This window comes from Dendropsophus ebraccatus, chromosome 1 (genome assembly GCF_027789765.1).
Source record: "Dendropsophus ebraccatus isolate aDenEbr1 chromosome 1, aDenEbr1.pat, whole genome shotgun sequence".
Lineage (NCBI taxonomy): Eukaryota > Metazoa > Chordata > Amphibia > Anura > Hylidae > Dendropsophus > Dendropsophus ebraccatus.
In genome coordinates, this window is record NC_091454.1 from 67,313,525 (window position 1) to 67,333,707 (window position 20,183).

At 41.5% G+C, this 20,183-nt stretch overlaps 1 protein-coding gene across 1 annotated transcript in view; it reads left to right on the forward strand.

The window, feature by feature from the left end:
* The window catches only part of NEURL1B (neuralized E3 ubiquitin protein ligase 1B), a 47,258-nt gene that overhangs the window by 16,097 nt on the left and 10,978 nt on the right, over positions 1–20,183 (forward strand). Inside the window, exon 2 of the mRNA XM_069972296.1 lies at positions 15,101–15,661. Coding sequence (XP_069828397.1) covers positions 15,101–15,661 — 561 coding nt within the window. The remainder of the gene's footprint in view (positions 1–15,100; positions 15,662–20,183) is intronic.

Consider the following 20,183-nt stretch of genomic DNA (forward strand, 5'->3'; position numbering starts at 1 on the left):
CCCTCCCCATTTACTGACCATCCCTTGGAGACCTCACAGCACCATGTTATCCCCAAAAATATTTCTGCCAAATAACTGGTAGGGCTAACAGCATCCCACAAACTGTGGCCCTCCTGCGGTTGCAGAACTACCAATTCCCATCCTGCTCTATCAGTCTGTGCCATAGTTCCTACCCCTCCGACATCCACTGTACCATTAGACATAGTCCAAAGTAAAGGTATGTATAAGGATGTGCAAGTAATGGATTCTTATGGCACTCCTCTCCAGCCCATAAACCAGTATACTTATCTGTGACACAGTATATTTACTTCCGATAGAAGAGTCTAGTCTTGATTCTCTAGAGAACACTGTTTCATATAGGGTTCCATTGTATTTGTTGCTTCTGTTCTGTAGAAGTTTCTGCCGAGGATTGCTACCGCCTGTCTGGCTTGTAAACAGAAAAGGAATGAAGAATGAGGAGGCTGACAATGGAAAAGGGCAGGACGTGGGTAAATGATAGAGGCCACCCTGGTGCAGGGATGTGCTTTACGGAGAGCTGTGCCAGGATATTCAGCACTGTTTGGGAAAGGTCAGCCTATGAGTGACTTTGGGATCCTCGCCATCCTAGCTTCACTAACGTGAGATTTTTGTTTCCTCCTTGAAATTATAGTATTTTTCATGTGGATCTAGAATTTTTGAGCTGTAAACTAATCTAGATTGGAATATCTGGAAAATAGAAGAATATATTATTTAGGTTGTGCACCCAACATGTGCCTGAAGCTTCAATGAAAGAATATTTCTTGAATACTGCCCTTGCTTTGTGTGTATCTGAGGCATACTTGGGTACATTATGGCTCCAGGATGACTGCCACATAAAACATGGAGGTTTTACAGAGCTGTAATAAGTGTATGAACCCGTATGGCTAAAGGGATATTGTTATCACCTGCATGATATGCCATGGATGTCTAATATATGTGGATCCCACTTCTGGCACCTGCACCTCTCTCTCCCTTCCAAACCCCTATGGGCTGTTTGTGACCACCAGAGGAGTTTTAGAAATGAAAAACAGCAATGTTAGCTAAGCTGTTTCTGTAACTCTTACATTAGATACATATACAGTATAGCTTACTGTGCTGCACCATTTATGTAAGTCAATGGGAGTTCAGCAAACTGCATAAAACAGCGCTTGGCTTTCTGACCACCTCCCGCCCAATAAGGGTCCTTTGTTCTATAGATATTTGTGCTCCCAAAGGTGAATTTCCCTTAAAGAGGAAGTCTTAGAAAAAAAAGGAAGAGAACTTAAAAATGACTACATCTCTAAAGCTGCATGCATGTCAGTTTTAGAGATGATCGAACAGCGCTGATGTTCAGGTTTGTATGAACTCGAACCATCGGTATTTTCCAGGCGGGACTCTGGCTGTCTCCACCTTCCCCACGTAATGGGAAGACTGCAGGAGTCAAATACCGATGGTTCGAGTTTGTACAAACCTGAACATCAGTGCTGTTCGATCATCTCTAAAACTGACATGCAGGCAGGGGGATGTGGGGGAAAAAAGAAAACCTACTTACCTGCTCCCATGCCCCCACAGCAGCGCTCTCACTTCTCTCTGACAGACACCTAATATAATTTTTAGCTGGCATCCAGGTATGTCATATATGCAGCTCTGTTGCTGAAATAGTGACTGCAGTGGTTTCCCGCCCCAGCCATTGATTGGCTAAGCAAGCAGTCCATCAGCCAGGTATGTGATGATTTAGCTGCAGGAGGTACAGAGATAAGTAAGTATAATTTTTCTTTGTGTTCCTGCACCCCCCTGCCTGATGGTGATTTTTACATTTTGTGAGACTTCTCTTGTGAGATCCACATACTGGATACTTATTTCATGTCCTATAGATATGTCTCTTTTAATTGTATACCTTCTAGACTAGTGAATGAACTTTTTATCATCCCACTGGCTAATTGATATATAAACACACATACAGTGGTACCTTGGTTTAAGAGTAACTTGGTTTGGAGCGTTTTGGTTTAAGAGCTCACAGTTTTTCAAAATTGTGACTTTGTGTAAGAGCATTGCTTTGGTTTAAGAGCTCCCTGTACTGGGTGGGGGAGGGGTATGGTCTGCACAGGGTGGTCTACAGTCTCCCTCACCTTCCAAATCATAGCAGATCCACTTAAGGCTGGGGCATACATCAGGGGACAGGTCTGTGGAGGTAATCTCATCATAGCTGTAACCCCTCTCTCCCCAGACAGAGAGTACTGCTATACTGTGCCCACATATACCCTGCTCACTCCTTCATACTCCCTGCAGTCTCTGTCAGTCCTTGTGTTTCCAATCCTCTCCATTACTGTACAGTAACTTATAATATCACATATTCTGCTGTTTCTGAATGCTTGTTTCATTAGTTTTACTTGTTATTCAGAATAATAAATCATTATTTTTGGGGTGTGAAACCAAGTGTCTGCATTTCTATGATTTCTTATTGGAAAATTTGCTTTGGTTTAAGAGTGGATTTGGATTACAAGCACGGTCCCGGAACCAATTATGCTCATAATCCAAGGCACCACTGTATATCTAAAACAGATATTCACATACTGTAGCCACAAGAAAAAAATAAATAAAACATTGACCAGGTTCTTTGTATCTAGGGCTCCAAAGTGTCTTGCGCCCCCTGGATAGATCCTTAGCACCAAGATTGTGTCAGGGCTTGTGGAGTGAGTTTTAATTACACATTGCAGAGAGGCGGTAGGTGGAATATGTGATAGCATTGTTCTTTATAGGCCAATGACTATTTTAATACACTCATGTTGATTCGATACTCACTTCTGTCAAACAATATTAGATGTGGGCAGCACAGGGAGTTATGGGTCAGGTGTGTAACTTCCAACTTGTTTACCTGTGAGATCATCATGAAGATTTCTCTCTATCTCTGATTTTCTGTGAGTTTCAGTAGTGATGTATACATGTTGTAATTGTTCACAGTGTGAATTCACTTTAAAATTGCATATTTATTGTACTTTAGCTTGACTCAACTACCTCCTACCTGGACAGGGTTTGAAATGTATAAAGATCATCTGGTTGCTGCTGTGGGATTTGGGGAGGTCCAGACTACGTAGTCAGACTTCTGTTAATGGGAGCGATCCAGTCCACGCAGCTTGACTGCAAGATTATAATATTATGTTATTTCTTTGTTATGATTACAACAGGAACAAGAATATACTAACCTCTGATTACTTTTCTTAGAATACAGCCAAACTGTCGTCTGATGGCATGTTTTCTGTGCCATTGCTGTCTGTTTTTTCTTGCTATATGGCTCAAGTGATCTGCACAGACTGTTCAGTAGGTATCATTTCATGCTTCTGCCAATAAATATTCCTGTTTCATGGAAGTTACCTGTAAGCAACAGAACTCTAAAAAAATTAGGGATATTTGGCTTGCAGGTGAAATATATGGAAATCATAAAAAGTTCATGCTATCATTAGAGTAGGGCATTTTAATAGAAGCATGTACTCACCTTGAAATGAGGCCTGTGTTGTTCCTGCAGAGGCACATTGACTGGATTAATGATGTTAGTAGTATGGGCTTGTTATTAGGGCAGTTCTGTATTGCCGAGACACACCTGCTTACACTATAACACTGCCACCACCGAAGGCAACAGTAGCTGATGCATAACCATTTCCTTGATGTCGGTGAGCATCTTTGACATGGCAATTGAAATAAGTCAATCCATGCAAATCTCAATAGCACATTTTACGCTTTGGCCAAGATCTCAGCAGCTTGATTTTGTCTCAGTTTATCTTATGATTTGTAATGGTAGAAATGTGTATGTAACCTGGGAAAGGTGTTTGGGAGAGGGCGAAGACCGAATTTTAGTATGTCACCTCTCCCGTGGAGTTATGCAACATGACTAAGTGTGAATCACTGATTTGTTTTACTGTTTAGTATCATTAGTATGGAAATGCCAGAACACAATAATCCATGTAGACTGTACTTGCTAACGTCTACATCCTAATTCTAAAGGAAGACACTTATGTAATTGTTATCCTTAAGGTACACCATGATGTAATCTTATCTTAGAAAAGTGTATATAGCAACATGGATGTACCTGTATTTCAATATAAGGTAAACCGGTCATTGTGTGGGCGGAGGTGGCCATTTACTTAAATTTCCAAAAAACGTTTTAGCGATCACTGGGGGTCTGAAAATCCAGACCCCCAACGATCAAAACTTTTGACACATCTCTATAACACAGTGACAGTTACAGTTTAAGGCTATGTTCACACTACGTATATTTGAGGCTGTATTTGTGAGGCTGTATAGCAACCAAAACAAGGAGTGGATTAAAAACACAGAAAGGACCTGTTCTCATAATGTTGTAATTGAGTGGATGGCCGTCATTTAATGGCAAATATTTGCTGTTATTTTAAAACAACGGCTGTTGTATTGAAATAATGGAAGTTATTAACTGTTATATGGTGGCCATCCACTCAATTTCAACATTATGTGAACAGATCCTTTCTGTGTTTTTCAATTCACTCCTGGTTTTGGTTGCTATGAGGACCTGACATGAGGACCAAATATAGCCTCAAATATACATAGTGTGAACCCAGCCATAATGTATATGAAAATACTAACTGTAGTAGAAGCTAACCTGGGTGCTTGGTTGTGCAGCTCTGTACCATCAGGTACACTACTTTTAAGTTTTCTACATGAATAGACCAGCAGCGATGCCAGTGCCGCGGTCCTTTTCTTGAAGTGCGGCTCGTTTCCGGTTTATTTCTGGGCATCAGCCCAGCCTGAAGCACTGGAGGTGGGCCCGCTGTCCCAGAGTGTGACGATCTGCCCTCCACTCTGTAATGCGGCTCCATTAGAATCAATGGAGCAGCAACAGAGATAGCAGGGTTTTGATGCAGAGGAATAGACTGGAACTGTGTGTGGAAAACGGCCCCGATTAAAAAAAAAAAAAAAAAAGAGGACCATGGCACTGGCATCCCTGCATTGGCGCCGTTTGTTTTTTAATAAAAAAAAAAAAAAAACTAAAGCGATGTACCTGATAGTACATTCGCTTTGAGTTGCACCTTTTACACGCAGGGTCTGTCACATTCCTGTACCTGTACTTATTGTCTTTTTTTTTTTTTTTTTAGTGCTACTTGTATTTTTGCAATGGATGTTTGCCCATCAATGTGGAGTGTACGTTGCCCTTTAGCTATTACCAGTAAACACTGGAAAATATTCATTAGTTAGAGTAGTAAAGTCCCATGGCGGACAACTTGTCAAATTACTGATACATTGCATCTGCACACAGTTCATTTCTTTCCAACCTGCAAGCTGTTGTCTGCTGACTCCTAGTGCGTGATCATACCGGGCCGGGACAAACGCTTGGAAGTTACGAGAAGTAGTTTGTCTTCCCTTAATGATATCACTTAATGTATTTGGCATGAAGAAGTAAATTTCCTTCTTTCTCATGCATTATAATGCCAGGGAAAGATTTTATGAAAGCAAACACGCGTCATTTTCTATACACAGGTGACCGACTGGTTGCACACGTTTTTGGACAGATCCAGCAAATAGAAAAACTGATACCGTGCTGGACGTCCAAAAACGTGATGTGAAAAGAGCCTTAATAGTGCGAGAGGGAGCACGTTGAGTTCTTAAAAAACTTTATTTATGGATGGTGCCTAATACACAATGTACAGGGGAATAGCAGGAGATTTAGTTTTCTTTTATTTTGTCATTCTTTCCGTTGTTGCTACCCTCTTACTGTCCTGTAATCTGGATACACTGATCATTTATAGAATATTTTATGTAACATGGTTATAATGCAGACACTGATAGATGTAGAGGACTGGGTAGTACAACGTGGTGTGCATGGAGGCATGTAGCAACTACTTGAGTGTCTGGTCCCAGATGGAAGTCAAGACATAATGGGTAAACAACCCGACCTTCTATATTCTGGACAAGTTCTTACCTTTTGAAAGTGATTAATGTCTTGGTTCTCTGATGTGGCCTCAGTATCCTGTTATCTGTCAGACACATGCCAATAGTCCGTAGGTAATCCCATTGTTCGGATTAATTAGCATAATTAATTTTGGTTGGAATATTCATAGGTGGTGTTAGACCACCAGTCAGTGATGTGGTGACAGTGGTCGATATCTGGCTTCTGACCAATATGGAGCCTGTTGCATCAGAAAGGTCATTGTGTTGTATCATAGATGCTATTTGTGTGACTTTATAGACAGTTTTTGTTTGTGTCATCTAAAACTTGTTCTTGGGTATTAGATGAACTTTTACTTGTTAATACATTCACATTCTAGGGTGTTGTGGTCACCACTCTTTAATAACTCCTATTGCAGTAGACCTAAAACCCATGGCTTTAGAGATCGTATCCTTATGCATATCAGTACTGGATGGTGTAAAGAAACATTACATTATAACTTATGCGTGGATTTAGCCTTTGTACAAAGGCTTTATCCTTTGTTATATGGGAGGCCTGGATTAGCTAGTCCTCACTTTTGTACTATACACCTTCAATAGCTTATGGTCGCTAGCCCTTAACCTCAATTCTTTCCTATGTGAGAATGTTAAAAGGGGAACTCCAGGTAGAGGTTAAACAAAAAGAAACTTCTGCAGAAGCATATAGCATTACTTACCTGTCTATCCTAGTTTTGAAACTACCAAAAATCCAATTGTTTTTTTTTTTTCGTTCTGTATTGTGTTTCTGTCCTTCCTTGTTGAGCAGTTCCCAGAATGCAATGCTTTCCCTCAGCTGATCATCACAGTCTCCCCACCCATCACAACCAATAAAATTTGTGCAGCACCTGCTTCTGGCTGGTCAGAGATGGTGGATCTCTCAGAGGATTGGGGGATCCAGCCCCGCCTCCTGTGAGATCACGCCCTGCTCCCCTGTCTGCATCATCAGCCTGTCCTCAGCAAACACACACACAATGTGAGACAGAGGCATGGAATATTTGTCTCCTAAGGTGAGGGAGCAGTGGGAGCAGGAGACAATGTGAATTGGCACAGGGGCAATTTTTTTCCCCTGGATTTCTATCAGCTACCAGTGTGGCAGAACCGCAAAGATACAGTAATACATTATATAAACACATCTATATAACTTTTAATAGAAAACAAGTTTTTGTTATCCGGAGTTCCCCTTTAAGGCTACGTGCACTTGGAGCAAAAGTGGCGGAATTCCACGGCAGAGAATGCCGCCAGCCTCTCTGTCATAATGACACTCCTCTCCCTCTCCGCTGAAAAATGAACATGTTTGGCATTTGGAATTCCACCACTTTTGCTCCGTGTGCACGTAGCCTTAGGGTATGTGCACACTGACTAAAACACACAGCGGACTTGCGGACAAAAAACTGAAGGGTTCACCATACCTGATCCTTCTCTCACCCTCTGGGGAGAATCTGGAGACCCCTTTTAAACATTAGACAAAATTCATGGGTTTGGCTGACTGATTTTTTCCGTAATGTGCATGGGAGCCTCTGGTGTTCTACCTAAAAGAGGTGCCCATGTGCTATCCCACTATTTTTTTTTTTTTTATGAATGTCACATTTTCTTACAAGATGATGTCCCAGTTGTTAACTTTGTCTAGTTGCATGGTATCATGGTAGATATGGGTGATAACAATGTTTCTACTCCCTAGAGAGGATTTAGTTAAGCTCTTTGCCTTAAGATTAGTGTAATAAACACTCCCAGCACAGAACATGAAGTTGTCTGATAGCAAATGGGAGCGTCTCATGTGGAACGTATAATACTGTGACTGAATTAATTTTTCTTGTTTTCTTTCTGCACGTATCTTCCCTTTAAACAATGCTCTGCCTTGTTCGCCTGTGTCTTCAGGGGCTTTTGGCTGATTAGATGGGATTGCATACAAATATTCACTTACGCATTTCTTTTCCTTTTCCACACTGCTGCCCCTTATCCTTGGGGTGGCCCCCTAGGAATCGCAGCAGAGCCTGCAGACGGGAGGGGCCTGATTGCCTGTAACTTAATATAAAAAAGGTGATAGAGCATAAACACATTTTATTTCCAATTACATCTTGTATTTTCTGTTCAAGTGAGCACAGAGTAGCTAACAAAGTAACTACAAGCATATGGTGTGTATGTGTAGGTTTCCTTCAGTTCTGCAGTTTACTTCATTCACTTCTATGGCAGATCTGCTGGTCATATGGATTTATTACTAGTACTAGGCTTTGTATAGTATAGCTGAAATAGACACATGCTAAGAATGGCAGGATTCTGTAAGGTTGGCCGTTAGATACCCGTCTCACCTTTTCCTTTTTACACATACATGCTTATCTCAAAAGCATAATTATTTTCACTCAGATGAGAGTAAACCACTGCCAGACATCTTTTGGTGGCTGCTTTTATCCCCTGAGAACAAAAGGATTGAGTGTGTTAAAATCCGGCATGCTTAAATGAGTTATCTAACTTGTAAAAATTGACGGCAAATCCTCAGGATAGGCCATCATTATTAGTATGGCAGAGGTCTGACTCCCTGTACTCCTACTGATCAGCTGTATAAAGAGGGCTGCTGAACGGAGATGGTGGAGAGGGAAATGGTGAAAAGATGCTATTGCTCACTGCTCTCCACTTTTTCCTGATCAGTGGCAAAAGGTGTGTGTGTGTATTATTATTATTATTATTATTATTATTATTATTATTATTATTAATTTATTTTTTTTATCTGGTGCACTTTCCACGATTCCCTTTCCAATAATTTATTTCCCTATCCCTTTCAAGCAGTTGTTTCCATGTGTGACATTCTTATATTTGAATGGTAGCGCTACCTGTCTTTTCATTGTCTTTTGTATTCTCCTTTAGTGTTATTCGAGAGTGTGTTCTTATTCTTGATTGCGATAATGATTGGTATCCGTCTCCGACCTTCATCAACCTCAGACAGTACACTATGCCAGCCCGGACTATGGTGTCAGTAAGCCAAACCATTAGCTGCAACTCCACCCAAACCTGACTCCACAGGTCGGATGCCAGCCAGCTTCACTTCCTTTCATTTTGTCTATGAGAAAATGAAGAACCTTTGAAACTCTCATCTGATCTTAGCTAACATCTTGCCAGCTTTACTTAGACCATGTGTCTTCCTGCTCTCTACTATTTTCTAAAATAGTGGACATGTAGTTACAGAATATTCCATGATATTATATTGTAAGGATTTTCTATTCTAAGACATTGCCATTTGTAGTTTTGGCAGGTTAGGACAATCATGGGTCCCATGGGTGTCAGCACAGTTTTGAATGCCACACTTTGCTCCTCAGCACTTGTGTTCCTGCTCACAATGATGTCAGTGGTGTGCGCTAGATCTGCAGATCTTCTTATACGGTACAGCACTGATCTCATATGATAATGGCAGGTTGCATTTAAATTCTAGAAAACTCTACACGAGTCCGTAGTGCGTGTATTAAAAGCACAATGATGTTACCTGACTAGTCATATCTTAATGGAAGGAGTGTCTTGTATTGTATATCATGTGTGTAGCAATAGTAAACCTGCTCAAGCAGCCCAGCATTATAAATAGCATCAGAGTCTTAAGGTGGATGAGCGGAGATAGAGCGCATGGCTATGTGTGTTCTAGAACAGCCTGTCCTGACCCTGCACAATTCATATTCACTAGACTCATGTGGGAGAGGATATACGGTGTATATACAGTATAATAACTGGCATTCATACAAATAACACGTCTGTGTTGTGTTCTTACTCCTTTTATTGTAGTATGGAAAGGAAATAAAATCAAAAAATGTCATTGTTTAAGAGCAGTGAGCCAGCAGCAGGGACATATAGTGTATTCTGTCTATTGGACTATATAGCCACAGGGTGTCCATGCTGTCTTTAATCAACTCAAAAAGCACATACAATGGACATGTCACCATCAGAGCAATGAAGAAAGAAGGCTTAGGGTGGTATTACACGGAACGATTATCGTTCGAAAAATCGTTAAATCGTTCGTATTTGAACGATAATCATTTCGTGTAATAGCAGCAACGATTAAACGACCAACAAGAAATCGTTGATCGTTTAATAGGATCCGGACCTATTTTTATCGTTTGATCGTTCGCACATCGTTCGCATATCGTTCGGTGGAATAAGAATTCACAGCTGAAACGTACGCAATATCGATGACTAAACGACCGCAAGAACGATCATAAATAACGATCATCGTTTCGTGTACTTGGGCGAACGATTACGGGTCGTTTGCTTTAGCGGTCGTTTAAGATTGTTTATCGTTAATCGTTAGTCGTCGGAAAATTGCTTGGTGTAATAGTACCCTTAGACTTAAACGGCACAATAACAAGGGGGAAGCAAGCATTAACCTGTCTCTTCTCCCTTGTTCCCCGCTCGCTGCCTTTGCTAAATCTGGTTTGGTATTGTATTAACGGTCTGGAGGGCAGCAGCGGATATTGTTCTAAGTTCGACTCAACAGTGGATTGTGGGTAGTACTGGGCAGAGCAGCAGTGGTGCATTTGTTCATGCCTATGGTAGAGTTGTTAGGGTAGTATTACACCGTATTCTTCTCCCCACTTTGCATGGACAGTAAGAAAGGTTCCCTAAGATGAGCGCAATTCGAGCAGGAGTACTCAAGTCACTGCATTTGATTACCACCTAGGGAATGATCGAGTTGCACTTCTCTCTATTTACTACCCTTCCTGAGGTCTACTAACTAGGTGTAAGGGTACTATTACAAGGAACGATAATCGTCCGAAATGCCCCTATCCAAGCGATTATCGCTCCGTGTAAACACAACAATTAGCCGATGACAATGACCCGATAATCGTTTTACTGATGTCCTTGCAGCCCTTGCTTAAACTCTATACATTACCTGTCCATGCTACAGGGCTCCTCTTGCGCTCTGCTTCTCCCCAGGCCCCGCGCGCTCCAGCTTTAGAGCCAGCTAATCACTGGCCGCGGTGGTCCCGGCCTGTGACTGGCTGAGTGGCCTGTCAGCTCAGACAGGCCACTCTAAAGCGGGACCCAGGGAGAAGCAAAGCGCAAGAGGCGCCCTGCAGCATGGACAGGTATTGTATGCACGTAGCGATGCGCGGTTAGTGTCCGACAATTAGAGGTCCAAACCTATATCAACGATCATTGTGTTTATTACACGGAGTGATAATCGCCAGATAGGGCCCATTATCGTTCTGTTTAATAGTACCCTTACACCTATTAGTGTTTAGGCTCCTGCTCGAATTGCACTCCTCTTTGGGAACCTTTCTTACTGTCCATGCAAAGTGGGGAGAAGAATACGGTACTGCACCAGGAAGCCTCTCATTTAATTCAGTTTACTAAATGGAATGTCTAGGCACTGCAGTGAATTATAGTTATGGTCTCTGTCTCTTATTTACCTTTGTATCAGTCTGCTCCCAGCCCTGTACCAAATCACCCTGGCCAAGGCAAAGAAGCTTTATGGAAATTTCCCCCCCACTCCCCCGACCTGGCACTTGGGGGGGGGGGGGGGATTTACACGTCCGCAAATTTGTGGATGTTACGGATGGCGAAGGAATGTCATTGATTTACTCTCCGTCCGGCATGATGTGTCAATATCATGCCGGCAGTGGGGAAATCGCCGCGGCACTGTAGTGACAAAGCCACAGCAATTCAAGGAGTTTCCCCACTCCCGGGGTGATACGAATCCATGACATTCCTTCCCTGTCTGTAACATCTGCAAAATTGAGGACGTGTGAATGCCCTCTTTCTATGCGAGCCCCACAGCTCTATCTGACAATGTACTTACTTACACAGGGGGCATTAATAGCATATTAATTTACCGTTACCAGTTTTTTTTCTTGTTAGTTTACGTTGGTGACTGCGGCGCCTCCTGCTGAGGTCATAGTGGTGTTTATGTAGTTTAGTGATCTAGGCCTTATCCGTGGAATTCAAAATCAATGTTTGACCACGTTTGACAGCTGAATGATACAGATGGTGTAAATACGTAACTTATGTAGCTGTTCGCTATAGGGAGTGCCGTCTCACCTGCTCAGTTATCTTATCAGGAAAGTAATGTCAGCTCTACACAATCGCATAGCTGATATGTGAACAAGTGCAGGCTTGTTTTATTCCATTCATTATGTCCTGGGAAAAAGGAACACAATGGCATTAATTGTATAAGAGCGCCAAAATGTCGCTTGTTTTCTGCAAGTTTTTTTTTTTTTTTTTTTTGCTAAATTTAAAGGGAAAGATATGTACATACAGTCTATGGATATACTGTGTTTCCCTGAAAATAAGACAGTGTCTTATATTAATTTTTGCTCCCAAAGATATGCTATGTCTTATTTCAGGGGGTGTCTTGTTTTTCCATGAAGAATTCACACTTATTGTTGAACTAAAAAAAAAGAACATTTATTATATACTGTACAGTAGTTGTCATCACAAACCAGCATAACCCTGGTGGCAGAGGGGGTCTTAGGTTCGGGGAATTATTTTAAGGGAAACTGGGTATATAAAGAGAGACAAGGAATACAGTGATTTATAAATAACTACTATTGTTTCTATATTCTGATATGTTGTATACAGGTAACCAAATATTACTTAGGTTTTACTGCAAAACTTGTTGCATCAGTTTTGAGTGTTAGAGTGTTCCACTTTGATTGATCTCTGCTTTCCTTGTGGCCGACTGTCGCTTATGTTGTAAGACAACCAAGATGTGGTGCTGCTGTGCCCAACCTTCAGGATAGACACATTTAGAAGCTGGGAGTGCTAAATATTCAGTTCCGAAGGATTGCCACCATGTGGTCCTCTGCATCCCTGCAAGTGACAGCAGTGAATAAGTCGGATCCATGGGAGAACACAGCTGTTCTCAGTTGATGTCTGGCAGGTGCTCCTTCCATACAAATAATAGTCTACTATGCTGAATGCACATGCAGGGCCGTATTAACAGCTGCTGCTGGCCTAGGCACTAAGTCTGAAGACGCCCCATCTTGGGGAGCATGGGGGAGAGTGGCTCCGGAATCACTTTTTTCATGGTTTTTAACTGCTTAAAGCATAAACAAATTTACACATTGAATCAATGCTGTCTATAGGATTGGTAGGTAATAGTTTCAGGCATCACATTTAACACTGCCATACCAGACCTGAACAACTCCGCCATACTGTGACTGAATAACACCGCCATACCACACCTGAATATTTCCACCAACCCCCTCCCGCTCGAAAAGACACCAGATTTACTGGCAAGGCTGAGTGGGAGGTGGGAGATTTAAAAAAAAAAACAAAAAAAAAAAACAACTTTCTTTCTCCCCTACTCCCTGGTGCTGCCCCAACACCGGACCACGGGGGCCTAGTGGTAAATAAGGCCGTGTGCACATGCCATATGTATCCTCTATTCTTATAGTGTGTCCTGTTGTATATACAGTGGTACCTTGGTTTAAGAGTAACTTGGTTTAAGAGCTCAGTTTTTCTAAATTGTGACTTGGTTTAAGAGCAAGAGTTCCCTGTACTGGGTGGGAGCATGAGTGGGGATGGGCATGGTCTGCATAGCGGGGTCTACAGCACTGTACTCTGACCCAGGAAGTCTCCCTCACCTTCCAAATCATGGTAGATCCACTTCAGGCTGGGGCTTGCATCAGGGGACAGGACTATGGAGGTAATCTCTCCATAGCTTTAACCCCTCTCCCCCGGACAGAGAGTGCTGCTGTACTGTGCTCACATCTGCCCTGCTTATTCCTTCATGCTGCCTCTGTCAGCCCTTGTGTTTTCCCATCCTCTCCATTACTGTTCAGTAACTTATAATATCACATATTCTGCTGTTTCTGAATGTTTGTTTCATTAGTTTTACATGTTATTCAGAATAATTAATCATTACTTTTTGGGTGTGGAACCAATTGTCTGCATTTCAGTGATTTCTTATGGGAAAATTTGCTTTGGTTTAAGAGTGGATTTGGATTATAAGCACGGTCCTGGAACGAATTATGCTCGTAATCCAACGCACCACTGTATTGTTGTTTTAGCAAGGCTGCATTGCCACGTTCCGTGTTCCTCAGGGAACACTGACGTGGAGTGCATGTAACGGACTCTCCCCCCGCCCGGGCAGGATCTGTAATTAGATGCTGAGAGCGGGGGAACTGTACTGATATGCGCTGCGCTGTAATGAATCAGCCATGTGACGTTCTCATTACATTTCCCCCGCTCCCAGCATCCTATAACAGACGCTGCCCGGGCGGGGGAGAGTCTGTTACAGGCATTCCGGAACATGGGAATGCAGCCTAAGAGTTAATCAGAATACCACCTCATATTACCATTGGATTGTGAACACTATTGATGACAGTTTTGTCACCTAGAACCAAAGTTGATATGTTTTGCCTATCTATAGCTGCTTTTTTTATTGTCTTATTCTGCAGGCAATGTAGTCAACCATTTGTTGCATTTCACATGTTAAATACAAACCATTTATTATATGAAAATGAATGCTTATTTAACTGATAATGTAGTCTGATAATAAGATGTTGTTTGACCGTCGGGTTACTGTAAAATATTTATTGGTCATCAAAATCAGACCTTTTTATTTATTAAATGTTTCAAAACTGACCCCTCTGCCTCCGGTTCATCATCAGTAGTGTTTGGAAAGATATCAAAAAATCATTGTCTTCAGCTTTTGTAATAACACAGCTGCAGACAATTGTCGAAGCAGATGAAAGGGTTAAACGTTTCCACCACGAAGGCCCCAGGAAGGAAGGAAAGGCTGGAGAAACAGCACGTAACTTCCAATGGGATGAATTTACATTACCTGTCGTCTTTTACATTTCAGCCAAACAGTGGGCCCATGATTGGAAACAAAGTCCTATATAACAAAAGGAAATAGTTGCTGCATATTTCCATTAACAAAAGAGTAGCCCTGGTCCTCAGGGTGAATGGATAGGAAAGTAAACCCAACTTCCCTCCACTTAAAGCTCCTGGGAGAAATTTTATTTTTCTTCAAGTTTATGAATTAAAAAAATAGCCCCTTGTTAAATGTGGACAATTTAATATATGCGGTTGCAGTGATGCCTCTATGAATTCTGGGAATGGGTTTTCTCTTTTCTTGGTAGTGTGGAAAGATATGTCACCCCATCTATGTTATTGCTGTAATTTATTCTAATGCCATTATTTACTCCTATTTACTCTCTTTGAACAGATACAAGCCATCACAACCGTCAAGTGGCCAACAGACCTTGTTACACATTACTCCACTGTGGTCAAGAAAGGAGGCTCGTCCTGTCCCGTACGGAGTCTCCACGCTTTCACTGTCAAACAAAAGGCAAAAATATCAGACTGGACACTCATGGAAGAAAAGCCATCCGGCGCAATAGCTTTTGTAATGGGATCACTTTTACTAGTCGACCTATACACCTGTATGAAAAAGTCCGCTTGAAGCTTGTGTCTGTACATCATGGGTGGAGTGGGGCGCTGCGCTTTGGATTCACAATTCATGACCCAGCACAGATGAAGCCAGAAGATATACCCAAATATGCATGCCCTGATCTTGTTACCCGACCTGGGTATTGGGCGAAGGCTTTACCAGAGAGGTTTGCTCAGAGGGACAATATTTTGGCATTTTGGGTAGACCGCCAAGGAAGAGTTTTCTACAGTGTCAATGATGAGGAGCCCATTCTATTTCATTGTGGAGTTAAAGTATCCAGTCCTTTGTGGGCTTTGATTGATGTCTATGGAATTACCCAAGAAGTACAAATACTAGGTAACCTTTTTCCTTTTTTTTTTTAAATTTTTTTAGTCTGTTTAAAACCTTGCATGTTTTATGTGCTTAAGGGTGCGTTCACACCTACAGGATCCGCAGCAGATCCTCCGCAGATTTGATGCTGTGTTCAGTTAATTAAATTAAATCTGCTGCGGATCCAGTAAGTGTGAACGTACCCTAAAGGAGTTCTCTGCTTCGGACAATCCTTACTTGTTAGAAGGGTCCAGTGACCATAAGATCCCAAGGTGCCCACCCTGCTGGGAACCCACAGCAATCCACTATAATTTGGGGGAAACCTTGATGTAAGTGATCAGTTTACCTGCATCACTAACACAGAGGAAGTGAGAATTCCCTTATTGGGTATATGCATGGCATGTCAAGTGTATCCACTTAATATACGTTAGCTTCCTATGTACAAAATGGTCACTAATTTGAGCAATTGCCCAAAACCAGCCAATCAAAAATAGTGTAACATTGAAGAAGCAATCATATTGGTTTCTGTGGGTCACTACATTACATTTTATACACAAGGTCCATTGTTCTTTGAATTGAAAATCAAAAAAAAAACAAAATGAGTTTCTTTTTTATTTACAAAGATGATTCACTCCGCATGTGTTCCTAAAAATCCCATAGAAGTCCTGATGCAAATGGCTTTGGTGATATGTAGTTCTTTTGCTATTATCTTTGTTTTTTTTTCTCACCTCTTACCTGGTGTGATCTCATTACTGAATTTTTCTCCATTTGAAGAATGTGTATCCAGTTATAGATTTATGTATATCCAGGTCTTTTGCAATGCTATTGTAGCCTCTGGTTTCTTGCATCTCCTAACCAGACTTTGTGTGTTTTTACTTATTGAGCAAAACCTCTATTTAATCTCTTCTTCTGCACTGAAACAACCTTTGTAAATGGCTCTTGAAGAAATCATTAATAGAGCGGTTCACTTTTTCTCCCTGCTCTGTGGTTGTTTATTCAGTAAAAGATATTAACAGTACAACTGATATTAAAGTCACAATTATAGACCAGCTCAATCTAACTAAACTAGCAAAACACAATCTGATCACATTTTATTAAAGGGATCTAGATTTTTTTTTTTCTAAATCAGCTGGTATGAAAGTTATACATGTGCTTAACATATCACATATGTTGCTCTCTTTGAACAATGTTTTTTTTTTTATCTCTGCAGAAGTACCTTTTATTTCAAATCTAGGGGTTGCTACATATAGTTTGGCTAAAGAGAGACTAGAGAGAGGCAACAAATATTTTAGGCAGCCCTTTATCTGCCCTGTTGCTGTTGCGCATGGCTGCTTACAGTCCTGTTATGTCAAGCCTCTGACTTGTAGCCATCAATGGTACTGCCTACTGTATATCTTGTATCTGCAACAAGAGACTCTTTAGTGCCTCTTACACAGCATTCCTGTGTTATCGGATAGGGTTTTTAGAAAGTCCAGCACTTGACCCTCCACAAGAAACTCCGGCTCCCCATCTTATCTTTGAGTACAGGAGTGTTCTAATTCATGTTTGAAGATCCTGGAAACTTCCAGCCATTAAAAAGAACAGATCAACAAATTACCTCATTTAGACAAGGGGAAAAGACATGGTCTCTCTCTTCTTTCATTCGGCTAGCTTGTTGGTGGAATAGCCAAATAAAGAGAGATTCTAATTTCACTTCCTGTATATTAGCTTGGGAAGGTTCCTGTTTGTTTGACTTATAGCGTTATATTGTAAGGAATATAAATTATTTATGATTCTGCTTCATCATTCCCTATGAGGCCTCACGTCACCTTTTCAGAGACTCAGTCTCTAAAACCTAAAAAGTCTGATACTTTGGCACTGTATGAATTTAAAATGATCAGATTTCCTGAAATCTATATACAGTACATCATATATCTATATACTTCATAAAAAGACTACCAAGCTGCCATGGTCTGTGTTTGCGGCCCAGTTGCTGCTTCACCTGCTTTCTTTCTATAGCCTCTCATAATGGACGTCGGCACAGCTGTCTAAGGCAGGTGGTTTTGGAGGAAGAGACTTTTGTAGGGTTGAGTGCTGAGTACTTGAGAAATAGAAGTGCAAATCAGAGAGTATGCAACCGCAAAATCGCAAAGATGATGAGTGTTGGGAGGTCAAGGCAAAACAATGAGTGAACTCTCTCTCTATATTTGTATCTCAACCTTGTTCTAATCCTATAATGTTGGCTATAAAGCAATACCTGTGCTGCAAGTTCTTCTTACTATAGCGCCAACATATTCCGCAGTGCTGTTCAATTTAGGGAGTCTATGTACAGACAGAATTCATTAAAAAAACAAAAACCCCTGACCTCTGCCAGGAACATATGATCACATAAAGACACCTATAATCCAGCTGCTTTAGGCAAAATATCTTACATATTTTCCTCTTCTATGTCCCTATATATTTCTGCAGGCTCTAAATGAAAGCGGGCATTGGCAACATGTGCTAAGGTTCAGCTGGAAATATTTCTTGTATTAAGGCTGGTTTCCTTACATTATGCTTCTAAATATTACCTACTGATCTTTTATATGTTGTCTGCTTTCTTCTGAATGGCTGTAAACCCCTCTTTTATACCTTAATATCGAAACAGTCTGGAGAATATACCTCTACTTTTATAATGCTCTATACAATCCGGTGACCTTTCCAGCAGCTGAAATGATGGCAGATGCTTTGGTATTAAGTATGTGACGTATATATGGCTTCTGTCGCTAAACATTTATCCAGCCCGAAATGTCACAAGTGACCTGCTGTTTTTGTATTGCAGTGTGGTCAGGCCCATTCCTATGACATTAACGGGAAGGTTATAGGTTGCAGGGCTGCAATATACTTAGATCTCTAGAGGTTTACAATCTTAAATTTCACCGGCATGCATCCATGGAAGTTACTGAAAATAGACCTTGTAAACCTGCTGATGCTATATGCGTCTTCTCACTTAAGTACCACAGCGTCTTAAGAGATCAGATGAGATTCCTTAATCGCACACCTCCGTTTGTTTTCATTATCACATCCAGAAGGGTCGGAGCGGCCGGTGGCCTCCGCTGACGACATTATGATTAAAACGAGTTTGACAAATTCCTGGGCTTGTATGTATTCTTGCTGCGGCATCAGCTTATTAGATTACCTCATATGGTAACATTCACCAGGCTTTGTCCTGCCTGTAGATTTAGACATCTGTGACTCTGCGCGCGGTGACAACTGCACTCTGACCCCTGACATGACCATTAGGAGCCTAGGACAGCAGTCACTGTAACCTAATAGGTTCATGTCACATATTTCCAGCTGAGTGTCCTACTTTCTGTAAATGGGCTTTTCATATGTTTGTCATCAGTTTCCTTATGCAAAAGTTTACATCAAAATTTACAATGACACAGATTGAGGTTATCATACACACATGTGAAGACTTCTAGGCCATTCACACTCATCTGTGAATTCTAATAAAGGAGGATATTCAAAGCAGCTCTCTGATGTCACCTATTGGAGGTACTATCGATACTCTCTGCTGAAAATCAATACAATTCTAGGATTTCCTGGTTTTCAATACTGTATGTTAAGCTGTGCAATAGCGCAGCTTAAAGGGAACCTGTCACCCTAGTTGCGGGACAGAGCCCGCCTGACCCCCTGGTGGAGCCCCATATACTTACCCCTTCCAGGAAGTCCCGGTCCCGCCGTTTAGAAATCGCTGTCGGAAGCCATGCACGTGTGTTATGCTGATTACCAGATGAGATGAGTCTGACGTCCGTAGAGAATGACTCATCTCTGGTTATGAGCGTAACGCATGCGCAGGGCCTCCGACGGCGATTTCTTGGTGGCAGGACTTCGTGGAAGGGGTAAGTATAGGGGTGTCGGGCGGGCTCTGCCCCGGCAACTGGGGGGACAGGTCCTCTTTAAAGAGACTGTCAGTAGGTTTAAGCAGCCCTATCTGAGGGTAGCATAAACTAGTGACAGGGAAGCTGAACAGAATGATGTATCACTTACATTGTTCTGTGCAGCTGATTCAGAGAGATGCTACGGAATAAAATCGACTATAAGTAGTCCTCTCTATTATGTGTGTGAGCCAGGTATTCCTCATTATTCATGAAAAGCAGACCACTCCGCCCACCAGCTGCTGATTGGCAGTCATCTATCCATGCTGTATATAGGCAGTCAACTGTCAATCAGCAGCTGGGGGGAGGGGTGCGGCAAGTATCCTATTCTCCTGCATATTAGGAGAACAGCTGAACAGAATGATGTAAGTAATACACTGATCTGTTCAGCATTTATATCACTAGTTTATGCTGCCCTCATTTAAGACAGCATAAACCTAGTGACAGATTCTCTTTTAGGCTGGGTTCACACTACGTATATTTCAGTCAGTATTGTGGTCCTCATATTGCAACCAAAAACAGGAGTGGATTAAAAACACAAAGGATCTGTTCACACAATGTTGAAATTGAGTGGATGGCCACCATATAACAGTAAAGAACTGCCATTATTTCAATATAACAGCCGTTGTTTTAAAATAACAGCAAATATT